Source organism: Balaenoptera physalus, assembly GCF_965194825.1.
Source record: "Balaenoptera physalus genome assembly, chromosome: 7".
NCBI classification, from domain to species: Eukaryota; Metazoa; Chordata; class Mammalia; order Artiodactyla; family Balaenopteridae; genus Balaenoptera; species Balaenoptera physalus.
The window spans coordinates 81,443,647-81,459,172 of record NC_138886.1 but is presented as its reverse complement, the minus strand read 5'-3'; the positions used below and the strand labels follow the sequence as shown (position 1 = coordinate 81,459,172).

At 45.6% G+C, this 15,526-nt stretch overlaps 1 protein-coding gene across 2 annotated transcripts in view; it reads right to left on the bottom strand.

Annotated features, from left to right (window-relative positions):
• The window catches only part of DNAI1 (dynein axonemal intermediate chain 1), a 60,820-nt gene that overhangs the window by 24,517 nt on the left and 20,777 nt on the right, over positions 1-15,526 (bottom strand). For both annotated transcript variants that reach the window (XM_082467574.1, XM_082467573.1), the window contains 8 exons: positions 15,418-15,516; positions 15,173-15,253; positions 8,217-8,343; positions 7,824-7,933; positions 7,458-7,577; positions 6,391-6,450; positions 4,190-4,324; positions 417-501 (listed from right to left, as the gene is read on the bottom strand). In XM_082467574.1, coding sequence (XP_082323700.1) covers positions 417-501; positions 4,190-4,324; positions 6,391-6,450; positions 7,458-7,577; positions 7,824-7,933; positions 8,217-8,343; positions 15,173-15,253; positions 15,418-15,516 — 817 coding nt within the window. The remainder of the gene's footprint in view (positions 1-416; positions 502-4,189; positions 4,325-6,390; positions 6,451-7,457; positions 7,578-7,823; positions 7,934-8,216; positions 8,344-15,172; positions 15,254-15,417; positions 15,517-15,526) is intronic.

The window sequence follows — 15,526 nt, the reverse complement described above, 5'->3', positions numbered from 1 at the left end:
GCTGGACAGAGTAGAGAACAGAGCACAGAATTAGGAGGCTTAAGACCTAGGTTTGGGTCCTCTATGCCTTTCACTAGTCAGGTGGCCTTGGCCTTAGCTTTGTCGTGTGTGAAGAAGGGATAAAAATCTCTGCTCTGCCGCCTCCCAGGATTGTTAGAAAGATGCTATGAAATCACTAATGTGCAGATTTTTTGCTGCACCATTGTCAGATCTCATCACCACACCCATTTTTTTCTTACGCCATTGTTCCTGTTTGACCTGTGTTAAGTCTTATCTCCCTAGTGACATCCAGAGAAGGGGTTATTTTTTCTCCCCTTGCACCTGTAGGACGTAGCATGGGACACTCAAATACTCGTTTTGTGTGAGGGATTTTTAATACAGGTAATAATAGTCGTTGCCAGCACTTTAAATCTCACCTTGAGCAACATCATCATATGTGTTCTGGTTGACCATCCGCTCCACGATTTTAGCAGCTTGGGCCACTTTGGTGATGTCATCACTCTGTGGAGATACAGGAGCCACAGGTCCTAAGCCAGCAACTGGAAGGTCGTGCCCTGAGCCACAGCCCTGACTTACAATTGGTTCAGCAGTGCCTCTTTGACACCGCCCACCCCAGATAGCTCTATAAAGGCATCTCTTTGTGCCTCAAGGCCCAGTTCTCCCCGACATCCTCTTCTGGGAACGCCCAGCTCACAAGTGGCACAAGGAGTCTGCACTGCCATACTTGGCCCCTGAGCGGAGCCTGCCTCCTGCTCTTTCATCCTAGCTTATTCTGGGGAAGGTGTATCTCTGAGCACAAGACAGGGCATTGAAGAGAGCCCAGGAGGAGTATTGGAGGGGACAGCAGACAGGGTAGGTAGACTTCTTTGGTGGGGACAGAAGTTTCACCAGCCTGAACAACAAGGGCTCCTGTTAAGGTTCTCAGAAATCTTCTGGTCCAACTTATTTAGTCAAGAGTTGAGGAGGACACAGAGGCCCAGGGAGAGGAAAGAGACCTGCTTTTACACAGGGAGTACAAGGCAGAACTGACTCCTGACCCAGGGCCCTGTCCACGGCCCAGGCCAAAGAGAAAGCATGAAGTTTCATGTCAGGGGGAAATGACTCATTCCGAACAAAAAATCAAGATCATCATTATGTGAAATTCCATAATGTAAACCATTTAACAGGTTAAAAGAGGAGCAAAGAGTTTAGGGCTGGCAAGAAGGGCCTAAAGAGTTTAGGGCAGGTGGCAGGAATGAACCAGTGGAGTGGACAGCCCTCCAGAGGGGCTCCAGAGGGCCAGGCCCATGGCTCTCAAAGATGAGATTTCCCAGGACTGACAGTGTCAGGCAGCGGTTAAGAGAACGGGTTCTGGGACCACACAGACCTGCATCCCCATCCCATCCCACAGATTAGGAGCCAAGTGGCAACTTTAGGTAAATTACATCTCTGTGTTTTAGGGTACTCTGATACAGTGGGGATGGATAATGCCACCTGAGTCATGGGGTCGTTGTAGGATTAAATGTAATAAGCACCATGGTGTTAGTAACCCAGTGCCCGTTGGTGATGGTGACGGTGGTGTCAGAGGAAACATGCGGCCCATTGTGGTGGGGGATTACTTACAAAGTCACACATGGGGGACTGCCTTTGAGACTCTCTCATCAGTTTTCAAACTGACTCCAAGCTTATTTCAGAAAACCGACCAAGAACATTCACTGGAGTCTTATAATCACAGCTCTCGGCGTTCACCTGGTTCCAGCCACTCCCCCCTATTCCCTGACCCAAAGCAGGAATCCTTCCCACTCAGCAGCTTCCTGGCAAACATGTCTCCCCAAGTCAGGCAGTATCTTGTACGGTCAGACAGCCTGTTAGCTGAAAGCTACTTCCCTGGGTCTTATACCCATGGCCCTAACTCTGTCCTACAGCCATAGAGACTTGTGTGCCAGATGATAGGTCCTCTGATGTAGGAGGACAGCGCCTCATTCCTCGAGTCAGCACTCCTTCAGGCGAACCCTCCCAGCTCCATCAGCCATGCATGGCATATTAACAGCCGCCACCTGTCAACCAGTATCAAGCAAGTACTATTTTAGGGGCTGTGCATATATTATCTTGGGTTCTCACGACAGTCTTGCAAATCAGGTATCATTAGGCTGTCTAAGATGAGGGAACAGGTTTTAGAAAAATCCAGCTCCGTGGCAAAGCCAGGATGTACACTCAAATCTGTGGACTCTAGGGCCTGTGCTCTCAGCCCCACACAGAGAGCCAGTTCCTACCCAGCCTGACCACACTGTCCTGGTCCTGGGAGACTCAGGGATCCAGATGCGCTCTGAGGAGAGAGTATGTTTCCGGAAACTATGCTACTTGAGCAGACACAGCTCTTTGTTGGTTCTGACTGAACTTGTGGCCTCTGAGCCCTTTCCCCCTTTGCTGTCCTAATCTCTCAGATAAGACAAACTTACATTCATTTCTGTACATTTACCCAAATCATTAGTGAGACAGAAACCTGAGATCTACCACTGCAGACCTTCCGACAGAGTATCATGAAGTTATTCTGCTTTCTCTCCTCCCACACACTTGAGTTTTATACCAACTTAATCAGATCTGGGTCTCTGAGAAAGGGGTATCGCTCTGTTCATGTGCTGGGCCTCAGCAAAGGGGAAGGCAACTGCCACCCCCAATCTGCTCTACAGATAGCCTGGCCCAGTACTTGGGATTCCCAGTTAAAGATCAATTCCCTTGGGGGGAGGTTGAACAGAGTACTAAAGTATTAACTGGCTATGTTATACCCTCAGTGTCCTGATCCACTGTATTTCTTGGTCCAGAGGGCTGGAATCTGCCTGCATCACAGCCTTTCATGTTAGCCAAGCTGGAAGAACCCAGTGTGGTCCTGCCTCCCTAGACACCAACTCTGGTAGGGCTGAGACCCAAGGACAGTTTTCAGTCTCAGTCACAGGGATCTTTCTTCTGGTCTGTGGGTCCTGGTGACTGCAGTTAAGGTTTCTTTAACCAAGGTCCCAGAGCCCATAGCCAAACCCCAGATGGATCTTCAAGCGAAACTGGACCCAGGCCAACAGCCCCTCTGAAGCCCCTAACCTCTAGTGAATGGTGCAGGGAAAGTTAAGGGTCTGGACAGGGCAATCTGCAGGGCAGGGACTTATCTTTCACCTCAGGGTTCCAGCACTCGGCACGGTCATGATCACCAAGTGCTTGCTCTGTGACTAAATGAAACTGAATTGGGCAGTTCCTATTAAGCCAGGGCCGGGAACCCTCAAACCTCCCCTAAAATGTGACTTTTCACGGGCATGGAATTGAGTGGAAGTGGGCATATTTCAGACAAAGGAAGAGTATGATCTGGCTTCTATTCTGGAGTGAAGCAGAACCACTTCCCTGAGAGCTGTCTGGGAGCTCTCCGAGGTGCTGAACTTGACCCTGGCTTCTTGTGGACATTGTCCTTCCCTCCCCATTGCTCGTCAAACTCATCCTGATCTCCATAATGGGACTCTGGCTCCTGACCCAGCTCTCTCTCTATTGAAGGGACAAATGTGGCCCTTCAGCATCTCCCTGTGGTGACCCTCCCTGCAGTGACCTATCGCTGTTAACTTCCATGATGATCTCTAAACCTATGCTGGCTACACCCACAGTGAGCTCCCAACCATGACCTCTATTATGACTCTTGCATAGCTCTTCGTGGCAAGTCCAACACAGGGTTGCCATACCCATTGGCTTGGACTCTATGGTCAGCTGTGATCAGCTCTGACTTGGCTCCTGGACCTGAAGAATCGAGTGCAAGTAAACCCAAAGACTGAAGGTCCAAGAGAAAATCACCCTCCCAAACCCCATGAACTTTTGGCCAGGGAGGTGGTGCCTTATCTTCACATGCCACTCTGCCCTGGGAAGACTCCCCAGCTCTTCCAGGGTGCACATCAGGCTTTTAATAACATTCATGTCTTCTGTTAACCCCTAGCCCAACGATCCTGAATTCCTGCTAGCCTCCAGACCTATATAAAATTGGGGTGATCTGTGGAATGCCGGAGGCAGTTATAGCTCTCCTCACACCTTCTCACAAGGAAAGAACTGTTCATAAGTATCATTAGCATCCTGCCTTAAGTGTCTGTGAAGTCCTCACAGACAGCAAGGCTTCTGTCTACCCAGGAGCTAAGGTACCACTCAGTCATTCTCTGTGACTGAGCCATGGGAGCCCTCACCAAACCTGGGACTCCATAGATGTCATCTTCCTCATCGCCATCTTCCCCATTTTTTTGGCCACTGGGGTCTTTGTCTTCTCCTTCTCTTTAGTCTTTTCCTGCTTCTCAAGCTCTTCTATGTAGGCATCATAGATCTCCCACTAGGCAAGGGAGAGATGAGAAGGATCATCTTAGGGCAAAATCTTCACCCAGCCAGCTCCTCTTCAGCCTTTAGGGCTTGAGGAGTTGATCTTCAACCCGTCACAGGTCTTCATAGTATCCTACACTTGGCCCACCTTAATTATGTATTCAGTGTCTGTCTTCCCTGCTAATTGTCAGCTCTAGGACAGGAATGAAGGGGCTCTCAGAGCACCCCGGGGTTGGGATTTCCACCCTGCAACCCAGGGGCTCAGTTGTCAGCTGGAGATCAGTATCGTTCCAGCCTACCACCTCCACTAGGGCAGAACAAATGGGCAAAGATCAGCTAGCTCACAGTTTTCTTAGTGATTTATGAGACTCTGAACTAGGAAATTTTTAAAATGACTCCCCCTATAAGGATGGGATAAACATATTGGCTCAGGCTGGCTGTCTACAGCCCTGATCAAAACTTCTCAGCATAACTGTTGGTGGGAATGTAAATTGATACAGTCATTATGGAGAACAGTATGGAGGTTCCTTAAAAAACTAAAAATAGAACTACCATATGACCCAGCAATCCCACTACTGGGCATATACCCTGAGAAAACCATAATTCAAAAAGAGTCATGTACCAAAATGTTCATTGCAGCTCTATTTACAATAGCCAGGACATGGAAGCAACCTAAGTGTCCATCATCGGATGAATGGATAAAGAAGATGTGGCACATATATACAATGGAATATTACTCAGCCATAAAAAGAAACGAAATGGAGGTATTTGTAATGAGGTGGATGGAGTTAGAGTCTGTCATACAGAGTGAAGTAAGTCAGAAAGAGAAAAATAAATACAGTATGCTAACACATATATATGGAATCTAAGGAAAAAAAAAAAAAAGGTCATGAAGAACCTAGGGGCAAGACGGGAATAAAGACACAGACCTACTAGAGAATGGACTTGAGGATATGGGGAGGGGGAGGGGTGAGATGTGACAGGGTGAGAGAGTGTCATGGACATATATACACTACCAAATGTAAAATAGATAGCTAGTGGGAAGCAGCCGCATAGCACAGGGAGATCAGCTCGGTGCTTTGTGACCACCTAGAGGGGTGGGATAGGGAGGGTGGGAGGGAGGGAGATGCAAGAGGGAAGAGATATGGGAACATATGTATATGTATAACTGATTCACTTTGTTATAAAGCAGAAACTAACACACCATTGTAAAGCAATTATACTCCAATAAAGATCTTTAAAAAAAAAAAAAAACTTCTCAGCATAAAAAGATAAACAAAAAGTAAGAGAACCCCTGCTAACTGGCTTTGACAGTAAGAGAGGCCCAAGGATAGTAGCGGAGGAAGCAGCATGGATCTGGGGCTGGGCAAGTGCCCCAGGCCACACTGTGTGCTCCCCAGATCTGAGCAGCCACTGCTCCCTGGAGGCCAGATAGGCACACCTTACATTTAATAATTCACCCATGGGCCAGTCCTCCACACTGCACTGTACTTCAGTGTTCATTCAGAGCCCTCCAACAACCCTGTGAGGCTGCTTGTCATCTCATTTGACAGAGAAAGAGACTAAGGCATTAAGGGTGACATGATTTGCCTAGGATCTTGCAGTGTGAGCAGCAGAGTTGGGCGCTGAGCTCAGGTCACCTGGCACCATATCCTGCCCAAATCAGCATGGCTATCCAGTGGGACTTGAGGGGGAAGGAGCGTCTGCAGGAACACTGAAGGCTGCTGGATGGGCAGGGTCAGAGTGCTAACACTTCAGAGTCAGCCGTGAGGTGCCACAGGCTGTAGAGAGTCCGGGGGAATGAATGTTCTCCCCAGTTTGGAGGAACTTCCAGAAGCCATACCTGTTTCCCCCTTGGACAGTCTTGCCCTGGGCTGATACAGAGCTCTCTGGATAGAGACCTACTGTCTCATGTGCCTGGAGTTCAGAGACTGGACAAGGAGCAGGGAGGTGAGTGGATGAGGAGGACAGATTTCCAGAGGGATCTTTGACCACACCAGTCTCCCTTGTTGCCAAGGGAGATAGACAAGGATACAGGGGGGAGGGAGTGATGGCTTTCAGATTGGCCCAGGGTCTCACCTGATTGGCTGTGGCTGAAAAGTTTGCCCTGGGAGGAGGCTCCATCTGGCATTCTCGGTCCTAGAGAACAATGACAACAGGTGACCCACAGAAAGCCCTCAACTCCTTCTCACTTAACCCAATGGTATATCCGCAGGAGAAGCATTTTTGTTGGAGCTGAGGAAGGGGTGGGACACAGCACTGGGGAAGTAAAGAATGGCCTGGGCAAAGGACAAAATGACGTGGTGAAAGCCTAAAATTTCCATCCAGGGCTCCTTCAGAAGAAGCCTAAGCTAGAAAGTAGGGGCAGTGAAGCCTGATTGTGCCAGTTTCAACCAGGAAGAACTCCAAGTGGGGGATGAACAGATCTGCAAGAACTCAGCCCTTGGCCAGCCTCCAATGCTGGACCAGAGGTCAACCCCTGGCAGGCCATTGGGCTAATATTCCTCACCTTGAGAAGGTTTCCCCTTAATACTTGGGTCTCTGACTCCACCAGGGGAATGCACCCCCTCCCCGTTGTGTATCACCCAGATTACTGAACATCAGCTTAGGGACTACAGAGGGTGGTTAGGAGCCGCCGAAACCCCACCCTGTAGATTTCTGCCCTCCTTTCAGGTTGATTTGTGGAGAACACTGCCTTACATATGTGAGTCTCTCCCTGAAACCCTGAGAGATTCTTTCAGCCTGGTACTCAGGGACCTCCACACTTATGAGCCAGGGAACTACCAGCTAGTCTATCACGGAGACCATCAACTTCAGTCAGACTGGCTCCTAATCTTGACTCCCTGGTACATTCTGGCCTCCCCTTCCTTCCCCAAATCCTGACCTTCACTTCAAGGCCCAATTCAAGTTTCAGGCTCTCAGTAGAGCAATCCAGCCTCCTTGTTACTCCCTCTGAACTCCTGCCTGCATGACTTACTGGGACCTGAACACATGCTCCCAGCTCCCCCGGAAGAGCGAAACTCTTCCATCTGCCCTGTCACCTGCCAGGCTGAGGGCTGCTGGTGCTGGGTCAGGCCTGCTCCCTCCCCGCTATGCACAGTGTGGAACTTCGAGAGGAAGGGGCTGGGGGTGGGGGGCTGCTCTACCCGGAGGGGGTTGTTGAAGGTCTGTGAGGCCCTCTCACTGAAGTTGAACTTGTTGGTGAGCTTTTGTTCCTTGGGCTGCTTAGGCGTCATCGATTCTTCTTCGGCCATTTTCTCAGGTGCCTGGAAAGGAAGACCCACAGGACCAGGACTCAGCTGTGGGAAGAAGGTGGTGCAGGATGGGGAGTGGGGAGGAGTCGTGTCCTGGGATAGGATGGAAGTGGGAGAGAGTGATTATGCCAGAGGTGTTGGCACCTGAGGTCTCTTAACTTCTCATCTTCAGCCCCCAGCCCCAGCGAGTCACCCCTGAAGCCTCCAGCCATAGCTGGAGCGGGAAGGGGTGGGATGGAGAGCAATATTATACTGAACCTCAGCGGCAGGCACATCTGTTTGACTCCCAGCTTCAGCTTCCTTGGGCTCTTCTTCTTCTTCAAGGATTTCTGTTTCTGAAATCACCACCTTGGCGGACTCCTGAGAACCTTGGTAGGATATTGCTGTTGAGCTCAAAGTCCAGCCCACTCCCCCATTCCCTGGCAGGGTAAGGCCTTCTTGGTTTCTGCCTTTCAGAGCTCGCCTTCCCCAGGGCTCTCCTTGGCCTGAGCCTCATGGGTTAGTTCCCAGACCTACCCAGGACAGCCAGCTGTTAGACTTTATGTAAGAAGAGGCTCTGCAAAGTTCTGGCTTAGTCATCTCCTCCCTAGAGTGACCAGAGAAAGGGGACCAGGCTCTAGGCTGCAGCCTCAGGCTGGCCCAGAGGCTTACCTGCTGCTAACTCATTGAGGTAGTGCTGCCGCCTTCCTTCATCCGAGTCTTTGGGGATCAGGTTTCCGACGTGGCTGAAGTGAACTGCCAGTTGGTCCACAAAGCCGATTAGCTTATATGTGCCTTCCTAAGAAGAAAGGGGCTGAGTCAGCCCAGGGGTCCCTAAAAGGGCTGCAATCAGAATACAGTCTGCCTTCGTTCTAAAGGCCTAAGATAGTCCATCTATTAACAGAATTATAACTTACTAAATCCTCAGTTAACCTGAAGTTTTCATTGCATTGCCAGTTTAAAGAAGAGAAAGCAAATGAAATAAAGTTTTTTTTAAGTTCTCATGAAGACTTTTTTTGCTTTTCTTTTCTTTAAAAAAATTTTTTTATACAGCAGGTTCTTATTGTTATCTGTTTTATACATATTAGTATATATATGTCAATCCCAATCTCCCAATTCATCCCACACCGTCACTCCCCACCTGCCCCCGCTTTCCCCCTTTGGTGTCTATAAGTTTGTTCTCTACATCTGTGTCTCTATTTCTGTCTTGCAAACTGGTTCATCTGCACCATTTTTCTAGATTCCACATATATGAGTTAATATATGATATTTGTTTTTCTCTTTCTGACTTACTTCACTCTGTATGACAGTCTCTAGGTCCATCCACGTCTCTACAAATGACCCAATTTCATTCCTTTTTATGGCTGAGTAATATTCCATTGTATATATGTACCACAACTTCTTTATCCATTCGTCTGTCGATGGGCATTTAGGTTGCTTCCATGACCTGGCTATTGTAAATAGTGCTGCAATGGACATTGGGGTGCATGTGTATTTTTGAATCCCAGTAGTGGGATTCCTGGGTCATATGGTAGTTCTATTTTTAGTTTTTTAAGGAACCTCCATACGGTTCTCCATAGTGGCGTATCAATTTACATTCCCACTAACAGTGCAAGAGGGTTCCCTTTTCTCCACACCCTCTCCAGCATTTGTTGTTTGTAGATTTTCTGATGATGCCCATTCTAACTGGTGTGAGGTGATACCTCATTGTAGTTTTGACTTGCATTTCTCTAATAATTAGTGATGTTGAGCAGCTTTTCATGTGCCCCTTGGCCATCTGTATGTCTTCTTTGGAGAGAAGTCTATTTAGGTCTTCTGCCCATTTTTGGATTGGGTTGTTTGTTTTTTTAATATTGAGCTTCATGAGCTGTTTATATATTTTGGAGATTAATCCTTTGTCCACTGATTCGTTTGCAAATATTCTCTCTCACTCTGAGGATTGTCTTTTTGTCTTGTTTATAGTTTCCTTTGCTGTGCAAAAGCTTTTAAGTTTCACTAGGTCCCATTTGTTTATTTTTATTTTTTTATTTTTTAATTAATTAATTTTATTTTATTTATTTTATTTTTGGTTGTGTTGGGTCTTTGTTGCTGCACGTGGGCTTGTCTCTGGTTGTGGCGAAGAGGGGCTACTCTTCGTTGTGGTGTGCAGGCTTCTCATTGCAGTGGCTTCTCTTGTGGCAGAGCACGGGCTCTAGGCATGTGGGCTTCAGTAGTTGCGGTACACAGGCTCAGTAGTTGTGGCTCACAGGCTCTAGAGTGCAGGCTCTGCAGTTGTGGTGCACGGGCTTAGTTGCTCCGCGGCATGTGGGATCTTCCTGGACCAGGGCTCGAACCCGTGTCCCCTGCATTGGCAGGCGGATTCTTAACCACTGCGCCACCAGGGAAGCCTCCATTTGTTTATTTTTGTTTTTATTTCCATTACTCTTTTAAAATTTTATTGAAGTATAGTTGATGTACAATATTATGTAAGTTACAGGTGTACAATATAGTGATTCACAATTTTTAAAGGTTATATTCCAATTATAGTTGTTATAAAATATTGGTTATATTCCCTGTGTTGTACAATATATCCTTGTAGCTTATTTTATACCTAATAATTTGTACCTCTTAATCCCCTACCCTTATATTTCCCCTCTCCCCTTCCCCCTCCCCACTGGTAACGACCAGTTTGTTTTCTTTTTCTTTTTTTTTTTTAAATGAAACATTTTCATGATGTTTTTTTTTTTAAATTTTTTAATTTATTATTTATTTATTATTTTTTATCTTTGGCTGTGTTGGGTCTTCGTTTCTGTGTGAGGGCCCTCTCCAGTTGCGGCGAGTGGGGGCCACTCTTCATCGCGGTGCGCGGGCCTCTCACTATCGCGGCCTCTCTTGTTGCGGAGCAGAGGCTCCAGACGCGCAGGCTCAGCAATTGTGGCTCACGGGCCCAGTTGCTCCGTGGCATGTGGGATCTTCCCAGACCAGGGCTCGAACCCGTGTCCCCTGCATTGGCAGGCAGATTCTCAACCACTGCGCCACCAGGGAAGCCCCAGTTTGTTTTCTGTATTTGTGAATCTGCTTCTTTTTTGTTATATTCACTAGTTTGTTGTGTTTTTTAGATACCACATTAAGTGATATCATACAGTATTTGTCTTTCTCTGTTTGACTTATTTCACTTAGGATAATACCCTCCATGTCCATCCATGTTGTTGCAAATGGCAAAATTTCATTTTTATGGCTGAGTAGTTTTCCATTGTATATATATACTACGTCTTTATCCACTCATCTGTTGATGGACACATAGCTTGCTTTCATATCTTGGCAATTGTAAACAGTGCTGCTATGAACATTGGGGTGCAAATACTTTTTGAATTAGTGTTTCTGGTTTTTTCAGATATATACCCAGGAGTGGAATTGCTGGGTCATATGGTAGTTCTATTTTAGTTTTTTGAGAAACCTCCATATTGTTTTCCACAGTGTCTGCACCAATTTACATTCCCACCAACAGTGTACGAGGGTCCCCTTTTCTCCACATCCTCACCAACATTTGTTATTTGTGGTCTTTTGATGATAGCCATTCTGACAGGTATGAGGTGATATCTCATTGTGGTTTTGATTTGCATTTCCCTGATAATTAGTGATGTTGAGCATCTTTTCATGTGCCTGTTGGCCATCTGCATGTCCTCTTTGGAAAAATGTCTAGTCAGGTCTTCTGCCCATTTTCTAACAGGGTTGTTTGTTTTTTTAATGTTGAGTTGTATGAGCTGTTTATATATTTTGGATATTAACCCCCTTATTGGTCATATTATTTGCAAATATTTTCTCCCATTCAGTGGGTTGTCTTTTCATTTTCTCTATGGTTTCCTTTGTTGTTCAAAAGCTTTTAAGTTTAATTAGATCCCATTTGTTTATTTTTGCTTCTATTTCCTTTGCTTTAAGAAACAGATCCAAAAAAAAAATATTGCTACAATTTATGTCAAAGAGGGTTCTGCCTATGTTTTCCTCTGGGAGTTTTATGGTTTCCAGTCTTACATTTAGGTCTTTAATCCATTTTGAGTTTATTTTTATATATGGTGTTAGAGAATGTTTTAATTTCATTATTAGTTTATATATAGCTGTCAAAGACATATTTTAGAATACAATCTTCCAACTCTGAGCAACTCTGGATTTACCTATCACTGGCTCCTACATCCATGTCAAGGGATCCTGTCTCACCTGTCTAACCAGACCTCAGAGAGGTCACAAACAGTCATCAAACACACCTGGCCTGGCTTTTTCTCCACTCTATTTAATGGGTGCCAGGGCTGGATAGATCCTCAGAGACACCAAGTCCCCAGTTCCCCTGTTCCATACAAGAGGATCACAGAAATCTAGAAAAGATTTGGGTTTGGCACTTGTCAAGTCACACAAGGCACTTGCCCAGGCAACTGGGTTCATTCCTTCTTCAACAAATAATTTTTATTTTTTATTTTTTAAAATCTATTTATTTATTTAATTTATTTTTGGCTGTTTTGGGTCTTCGTTTCTGTGCGAGGGCTTTCTCTAGTTGCGGCAAGCAGTGGCCACTCTTCATCACGGTGCGCGGGCCTCTCACTATCGCGGCCTCTCTTGCTGCGGAGCACAGGCTCCAGGTGTGCAGGCTCAGTAGTTGTGGCTCATGGGCCTAGTTGCTCCGCGGCATGTGGAATCCTCCCAGACCAGGGCTCAAACCCGTGTCTCCTGCATTGGCAGGCAGATTCTCAACCACTGCACCACCAGGGAAGCCCCCCAAAAATAATTTTTGAATAGACACAATGTGTCAAGTATATTCTAGGTTCCAGAGATACAAAGCTTAGCAAAAGCAGATATGATCCCTGCTTTCATAGACCCTATAGTTTTGTTCCTCTAGGCTGCCTCCTCATTGATCAGCATCCTAGTCCTACAGTTGACTTTGAGACCAGGGGTCACTTCCTTTTTCAAAAAAGTTCTTTCCAACCCTTTTCAAGTCATAGAGAAAATTATTACATTTGTATGGCACACTGGGGTAAACTCACCAGAGAGGAAACCAACCCATGGGTTGGTACCAGACACACCTATCCCTGGAGGACTGCAAGAATCACTATTTCTGCACACAGATTGGGATGTTCTGCCTTAAAAAGTCACCACAAAGCTCTTCTTCTCTCAGTAACTCAGATGGATGGAAAGATGGGACAGTGCAGTGGTTAAGAGCATGATCTATGGATGTGGGCAGAATTGGATTCAATTTTGATTCTGCTCCCTATTATCTGCATGATCTTGGGCTTAACCACTCTAAGCCTTAATTTCTTCATCTGCAAAATGAGGATAATAATTAATTTGCAGGATAGTTGAGTATTGAAAATAATGAAAGCAATCTATTAACACAGAGTCTGACACATAATAAGTGCTCAATAAAAATAGTAGCTATTATTATGACGACGATGGAGGGTCCCACGGGAATAAATTATCCATATAGTTGTCATTTGAGATTTCACTGTCATCCTGTCCCCAGTGGTGACTAGAACCTTCCTCTTCAGTTTAGGGATGGAATTCAGATCCCATTGTTTCTGTGCAAGGAGGAGAGGCATGCCTAGATCCAAACCATCTGCCTCTTCAGGCCAGCACTTCAAGGGAAAGTAATAGCTTTGGAGACCTAAAGCTCTTGGATCTCAGTGAAGGACCAATGAGATGGAGGCCAGCTCTGTGGGAGGAGGCCAGGCAGGCCTGGGAGGCTGTTAGAAGGTTTCATGAGGTGAGCCTGCCTGGGAGCCTATGGCTACCCAGCTGACAGTTGACTCACAGGAATCTCTTCTAATAACTGAGCTTCCCAGGGGGCAAGAGAGGTGCATTGACACTAATCCTCTGCCTGTAGTATGCCTCCCATGGCTGGCACACTGAGTCCTAAAGAGACTCTCTTTCAGAGGTCAGGAGAACAGGAGCCCATAGAGTGTATCACACTCCAGCATAAGCTCAGGGAGGCGAGGCAGCTTCTCTCTGCCCATCCCACCACCCCCCCCGCCCCTTTACAGGCTGCCTAAGGGATGCCATTAGCACAACTCAGGAGTGGAACCTCTCAAGAAATACATTGGATTTGTCCTAACCTCTTTGTGGAGGGGGCTGACAATTCAATCTTGAATAAGAAGCAGTCTGTTAAAAAAACAGTTCACAAGGGAATTCCCTGGCGGTCCAGTAGTTAGGACTCAGTGCTTTCACTGCCAGGGCCTGGGTTCAATCCCTGGTCAGGGAACTAAGATACCACAAGCCATGCAGCATGGCCAAAAATACTTGTACATGAATGTTCATAGCAGCATTGTTCATAATAGCCAAGGCACAGAAACAATGTAAATGTCCATCAATTGAAGAATGGATAAATAAAATATGGTAGAGTCATAAAATTGAATATTATTTGGCAATAAAAAGAAATGAAGTACTGATACATATTACAACATGGATGAACCTTGAAAACAGTATGCTAAATGAAGGAAGCCAGTCACAAAAGATGACATATTGTTTGATTCTCTTTTTATGAAATGTCCAGAACAGGCAAATCTGTAGAGCTGGAAAATGGATTAGTGGTTGCCTAAGGCTGGAAGGAATGCAGGACTGGGGAGTGACAGCTAAGAGGTATGGAGTTTCTTTTGGGGGAAATGAAAATGTTCTAAAATCGATTGTGGTGATAGTTGCATAACCTGTGAATATACTAAAAGCCATTGAATTATACACTTTAAAATGGATGATTGACTGGATAAGACACAATGATCTTTTAATATATTTTTCTAATACTAGAGAATATCTGCTAATTCAGCAAATATAAAATTCTTAAACACTAATAATTAAAAACTAAATACCATCTTTTAAAAAAATAAATGGGTGATCTTATCTCAATATGTAAATTATATCTCAATAAAACTGTTTATAAAAAAGAGAAAGAAACTGCTAATAGTAGTTGTCTCCAAGGAAAGGGACAGGAGAGGGAGGTTTAATTTCCAGTGTATTTTCATTGCTCTTTTGACTCTTAAAATTAGTACCATGGGTTTCTAGATTTCTATTATATATTCAAAACTCTGTATGTGTGTGTGTGTATGTACAGATACGTGTATGTGTATATATATGTATAATTTTTTTTTAAAGAAGCAGTGTAATGTTGCTTTAGAGTCAATCAAACTAGTTCAAATTTTGCTTTGAATCCTGGCTATGTGACTTTTGTAATTTGTTTTATCTAATTTATCTTTGGTTTCTATAAAATAAAGATAAAAATAGTTCCTGTATCAAAGAAACCTGAGGATTAAATGAGATATCCTATGTAAAAGTTCTAATATAGGACCTGACACTGGCACACTGGCTTCTGGAGACCCAATAGTTGATGTTAGTGACAAACACACTGTATACACTGGAAAGGTCTTTTTCCTACCAAATGATTCACTTCAGGATTCGTGAAAAGAGTGGCTCTGCAGGGCACTTTAGAGAGACTGAAGGGAGATTCATAAAGAAACTTCAAAAATCTCTGGAAAACTCCATGTAAAATCTCAGGGTTCCAGCCAGAGACCTCAGTTTAAAGGTGATCTCTATGAGAGCTGAGAGGCTTTTGCAACACAGCAAGTCACCAAGCCAAGGAGCACCTAGAGGCCCCTGCCCCAGAGAGGATGACTTACTTTGAAGCTGTACCTGACAATGTTCTGGGGTGCATGTGGGTTGTTGGCTGTCAGAATCCGGGTGAACTCCTCCTTTAGCTCCTAAGGGAGAGAAATACCAACAGGGTCAAATGTAGAGGGCCCCCCACCCCCTCTGATGATTCCCCGGGGTGTCAGCAGACATCTCACAACCTAGGTTCTGGGCAGAATACATCTCTGAGGCTGGAGGAGGTGGAAGGAGCGAGGGTAGGATGTTGCTTACTTACTGCATCAGTCAAATCCAGCTGGTCAGGGGGTCTAACTGTGGCTTTGGACTGGGCCCATTCATCTGTCCCTTCCCCTACTTCGGTCCCTGAATCTTCATCCTGGACAAAA